This window comes from Leucopleurus acutus (genome assembly GCF_964270905.1).
Source record: "Leucopleurus acutus genome assembly, chromosome: 3".
Taxonomy (NCBI): domain Eukaryota; kingdom Metazoa; phylum Chordata; class Mammalia; order Artiodactyla; family Delphinidae; genus Leucopleurus; species Leucopleurus acutus.
This window is the reverse complement of record NC_139145.1, coordinates 43,431,829-43,437,828: the sequence shown is the minus strand read 5'-3', so window position 1 is coordinate 43,437,828 and position 6,000 is coordinate 43,431,829. Positions and strand designations below refer to the sequence as shown.

The 6,000-nt window shown below is 39.4% G+C and overlaps 1 protein-coding gene across 3 annotated transcripts in view; it reads left to right on the top strand.

The window, feature by feature from the left end:
- Positions 1-1,149: 1,149 nt before the first annotated feature.
- ITK (IL2 inducible T cell kinase) overlaps positions 1,150-6,000 on the top strand; it is a gene marked incomplete at both ends in the record, with an annotated part of 64,124 nt that continues 59,273 nt past the window's right edge. For all 3 annotated transcript variants that reach the window (XM_082835534.1, XM_082835533.1, XM_082835532.1), the window contains one exon: positions 1,150-1,287. In XM_082835534.1, coding sequence (XP_082691660.1) covers positions 1,150-1,287 — 138 coding nt within the window. The remainder of the gene's footprint in view (positions 1,288-6,000) is intronic.

Sequence of the window (6,000 nt, the reverse complement as noted above, 5' to 3'; positions counted from 1 at the left end):
TGTTTTCAGGCAAAGGGAGCAGATGTTCAAAGCAGCATGAGAAGCACGCATGAGGGCTAAAGTGAAAATGTGTGAGCAGAGAAGTAGGAGATGAGACTGGCAAGGAAGCCGGAGACTAGCCCCACATGTAGGGACACCATTATTCCCCTTCACAGGTAAAAAAGCTGAGGCTCAGAACTCTTGAGTAATTTGCTTATAGTCTCACAGTTAGTTAGCTGGTGGAGCCAGAAGACAACCTGTGGTAGGTAAAGATGTCCTTGTCCTAATCACTAGAACCTGTGCATGTGTTCGCTTACATGACAAAGGGGAATTAAGGTAGAATATGGAATTAAGGTTGCTAATAAACAGATCTTAAAATAGGGAGATTATTTTAGATTATCCAGGCAAGCCCAGTGTAATCTTAAGGAATCTTAAATATGGAAGAGGGAGGCAGAAGAAGAGGTTACAGTTGTATGAGATGAGAGAATTTGACCTGCTGTTGTAGGCTTTGAAGATGGAGGAAGAGGGCTGAGAGTCAAGGCATGCGGGTGGTCCTAGAAGCTGGAAAGGGCAAGGAAACAGATTCTACCCTAGAGATCCTCCAGAAAGGATCACAACCCTGCTGACATCTTGATTTTAGCCCAGTGAGACCCATTTTGCATTTCTGAACTACAGAACTGTAAGATAATAAATTCGTAAGGCATCTAAACTTGGGATAATTTGTTACAGCAGCCAACAGAAAACTAACACACAAACTATTGTCCATTGACCCCAAAGTCCACGTTTCTACCCCTTGTAATACATGCCTTAACTGTTAGACGGGCTAAAGCAGGAACTATGAAGATTAAACTCTAATCTGTCATATCATTTTGAGTCTGAGGTTCTTCAAATATCATTTCTAAACCGTACAGCAAAGGGTATGTATAATTTTTACTTATGCTTCTAGTTTTCTGAATTTTGAAAGGATGTGGTTGTGGGCTTTGACATCAGAAGAGAAGCTCTGCAATGTTGACTGAGTGTTGGTAGAGAGATAACATTGGAGGCAAGTTGCCTTTGAACAACTCTCTGAAGATCAACTGCCTCTCCAACTCATTCTTTGCCCTGAAGCTGTTTCCTCTGGTTGTGCTGAGGGGTGATGCCCAAGGTGCATCACTTTTCAAGGACTGGATCATGAACAACTTTATCCTCCTGGAAGAACAACTCATCAAGAAATCCCAACAAAAGAGAAGAACTTCTCCTTCGAACTTTAAAGTTCGATTCTTTGTTTTAACCAAAACCAGCCTGGCATACTTTGAGGACCGTCATGGGGTATGTGAGCACTTTGTTTTGTCCTTTTTAAAACAGTATTTTATAGTTAGACTGGGCTGACTCATGAAGATATACAGAGAATAAAATAAGAACACAGAAAACACAGATGTACTTGTTATAACAACCTAAAAACTACAGTAAGAGCAATTGGAAGAGAGCATGGAGAAAAGTCAAGAGATGGGTTAACTGTATTAGGTGATTTCAGTTCTAAAAACTGTAAAAGAGTAAGTTTATTATTCATTAGCTTATCTTTCCCCTGCAAGGTTAAGTTTGACTTTTAAATTATAATATTTTATGTGGCAAATGGAATGGTTAAGTGATGTGTACCATGTCAACATTATTATGGATTCAGTTTTAATTGTCTCAATGGTCATCACTCACCTGATATAGGGAACAATGGTCCTTGGGCATTTAATTGTCTAGAATTTGCAAAGCCCGGTGGTAAACCTCTTCATCCCTAGGAGAACTTCCCAGGAGACTATCACGCACAAAATGTTATGCAGTATAGAACAGTAGTTCTTATCTAGAAGATTACAGCGCTTAACTAAGTCAGTATTTATATATCTAAAGATAGTCTTATATTCCATAACATCAATAATAATAAGTGCAACGTGAATAATCATAACAATGTAGTTTGGTACAAAAAGCACTGGAAGAGGGGTCAGGAGACCAAACTCCACTTCTCTCTAGGTGAGTTAGCCTGGGCAAATGTCTCTACCTTCTGCATCAGTTTCATTCTTTATAAAATGAAAGGACTGGAAATACCACCTACAACATTCCTTTCTTCTTTCCTTGTTTCTATGAAGTAGCACTTGTATAGCCCTTTTCAGCAATTTTTCGAAGTATGTTTGCCTCCTTACTATATCATCATATTATTTTTCCATCATCAAGGAGGTAGGGGAAATAACGTTGGTGCTTGATGGTCCCTTAGAGACAAAGGCGTTCTGATTCTTGGCTGGGGTCCGACTTCGTAGGTGTAGGCATGAGTTTGGGGTCTTTTGAGAGTGAGGCTTTGAAGTGTTCAACGAGATGGAGACTTGAAAGAGGCCAGGCCGGGTATGGAGTCTATGGATTCCTAGACTTCTAAGTGGCAGGTGAGATAATACTGCCTCTTTTTTAGAGGTGAAAAGACACGCTCATCTTAAGCAGATGCTTACTGATAATAATCAGCCAATCAACTGGGAATAATATGGAATTACTTATGCGCAAGGCCCCTGTGGTAGATATTTAATAAATATTTGCTGACTAACTTAAGGGAGGGCCAATAGCCAAGTTTTCAACTTGGAGAATTCATCATTTAGAGTTGATTAATCACATAGTATCAGTCAATTTTTTTTCTATTGTGAATGGGACATTAGAAGTTCTGGTTTCATATTTGAAGAGTAGTCATTTATGTTTAAATATTTTTTTCAAAGCCCATTTTACAGTTTTCACTAATTTTCTTTCCTGACTCATCACTTGACATAGCATCATCCCATGTACGTAGTACTGATCATTTCTGAGTGTAACTGCTTGTTTTGAACTGTTTGGTTGTGAATTCTGTACAATATTATTTGCAGATAGACATACAACCAAATGGTCTTGATTCAGAATTTTGTTGGTTGTAATCTGCATGTAGACAATGTTGCAAAATAACTCAGTTTCTTCATTCAAGTATTATGAAAATTCTAGGACAATTAATTCATTCTGGGGAGCCCTGAGCTATAGTTTCTAACATTTCCACGTGGCATACAGCAGATATATAACGCACAGACATCAAATTTCTTATTTTCTAATGTCTATGCTTTATATTCATAAATAACATTTTAAAAAGCATTTCTTTAAATATTACAGAAATTTATCGATTAGAAAATTTTCCAAGGTCACTGAGAAAGGCAAGATATGTCAGGTATTATTGTTTATGTTCTATGTACATTCCATTGCTTAGGGCCATCGATTTGCACACAAGAGTACATTGTTCATTGCCCATAAATAAGAATAACACATGTGGGAAGGAAGCTTTTTTAAATTTATTTTTAAATTAAAGCTTCAGTCTTGCCGTCTGTAAAATGGGTGTGATAATAGTATTCACTTCATGGGAAAATGGTGAATATTTAGAGAGAATATATTTAGATTGACCTATTAGAAATTACCATTTGATAGATTAAAAAAAGATCAAATGTTGGCAATTTCATATACGTAGTTCAACTTAATATATAAAGCACTTAATATAAGTCTTGTCACCTAGTAAGCACCTAGTAAAAATTAGCTATTATTTGTATCATCATTATATCTGTGAAGGAGCTGGCAGGGTGGCATAACATAATCATTTTCAAATGAAGGGAAACATTCAAGGATTCTTCAAAGTGTGGCTAACATCAGGGTTCTGGATTCCCTCTATTCTGTGACTAAATATAACTGTGTGGGTAGAGACATACATGCATCATGAGATGCGTGATGTTGGGCCAACATTTCCCCTCTCAGGGTCTCAGCTTCTTTTTCTCTTTTCTCATTTGTAAAATTATGTTCATTGCAGCTCTAAAATTCTGTGGATTTATGATATCATATAAAAATAATCCTTTACATATTCAGGAACAAATACTGTAGTTCTGCAAAATAAGTCTGCTTTTTTCTAATTTCAAATTTCCATGCCCATTGTCATTATAATTCATACTGACTGAGCCTTTTATTTTAACATGGATTTAGATCTGTTGTCAGATGCCTGTTCAAAGTATTGAGATGTGCAAGTGTTTTCCTTGGGGCCGGGAAGCTGCTTTGTCATGCTGGAGCAGTGGGCCAGAGAGAAGCATGGAGCTGTCAGGTGGTGACTGGCCACCAGGCGTGATTTCAGACACTCCCTGTGCCTGCCAATTTCTCAGCAAAGTGATCCCTGTTGCGAGACATTCTTTAACAAAGGACAAGGAAAGATGAGGGCGCAGTGGTATGCTGGTAAATGTCTAACAATCATTGTAGTGGTAATGGCAGTAGAGAATATGGGAGAGCCTTTGTTTGTGGTGTTTGCCAATTTCTGTAGAGTAAATACTCCCATCATGACCAATGTCAAACTACCAATGTAAAGTCTACTGGCTCACAGAACTCCTGAAAATGTAGCAATCAGCTCTTAGGTGGGCCAACATAAGCACACCACTGGCGGGGGCAGGCTTAAATAAAAATAAACTCTGAAGAGGTAGTCACTTCCTGAACAACGTGCTTAGTTGTACAGGACTGACATCAGATCCATTTTAGGGGTAAAAGAGAGAAGTGGGGGGGCCGGGGCCTCAGGCACTTTGAGTAAGCATGAGATGGGAGGGGCAGCACAGCACAGAGGGGAGACAAGTGTCACAGAATGGTGAGGCCAGAATAGTCTGCTACAGCTGGATTCAAATGCTGCTTCTATCACTTTCTAGTTGTGGGATCTCAGGCAAGACATTTAACCTCTTTAAGCCTCTGTTTCCTATTTGTAAAGTAAGGACCCCAACACTACTCAATGCTGAGTATTTCATGAGAAAAGTATGCTATAAGCTTGGTACTAATAGGACCATCTTGATCTTCTGAAAGGCCCTAAGGAGAAATGGAAAGGTTTCCCTATTTTAATGACTCTTTGCACCTTAGGAAACAAGTTTTCTATGGTCACCATAGCATGGGAGCCATTACCACTTACACAGGACAGGAGAAACAGTCAAGATCACCATTCTAGTCATTTTCTGGATAGGGCCACCACTCCTCATGGACACTTCCCTTTAGCCAAAGTCTGATCTAGCAGCAGAAACATCTCTTATAATATGCATGCTTCCTAAATTAAAGATGGCAGGTGGGAAGAGGATCCCCTTTCCTTGCTTTTGGCAACATTATTGCATAGTGGTCAAAAACACAGCTTCTGGTGTCAACGGATTTGGGTCAAAGAGCAGCTCTACCACTTAAGAGCTGTGTGGCTTTGCAAAGGTTGCTGAAGGCTGTGTGACCCTCTATAAAGCTATTTACATGTTTTAAAATGATCAAACATTCCTTCTTTATTTTTTTTAATGAAATGAATGTCACCATTATTCTAATAATTATAGTAACTAATATTTACCGAGTACTTACTATGTGTCAGTCACTGTGCTAAATGAATTATTTCATCTAATCCTTACACCTACCCTGTAAGTTAGGAACTCTCATTACCCCAATTTACAGAGCATGTAACTGAGGCAAAGAGAATTTAAATAACTCCCTTATGTCTCCAGAGCCAACACAGCCTCCCTGTCAAACAGTTCTTATTACTATTAACTGTTGCTGCTCATAGGCAATTGGCGATTCCACTGGGTTATTACAAAGTACGTAATGCCTTCTGGCTCTAGAGCCCTCCATGTAAAGGGCAGTCCTGAAAATCAGCAACCATGCCACATATGTCTTCTGCAATGAAATGTGTTATGAGTTCTATCATTTCCACATATACTCCAGGACAAATCTTTGTCTCCATTCACTTCTGGGAGCCTCCACCATGTGTCCAAATTTTGGCACTGAAAGTTCCTCTAGGATCTGTCCATTTCTCTCCATTTCCTAGAGTCACCTTCCTCGTGGAAGCTGCCAGCATCTCTCACCTGGGATTGCTACCATTTCATAATGGTCTCCCTGCACCCACTCCGCCGCCCCCCCACCACTCCATTCCCCACACAGTAGCCAGTGTGAGCTTTTCACATGGTGACTGTGATCATGTCCTGATGACCCTCATCAGAAGCTGGCATGTCCCTTCAG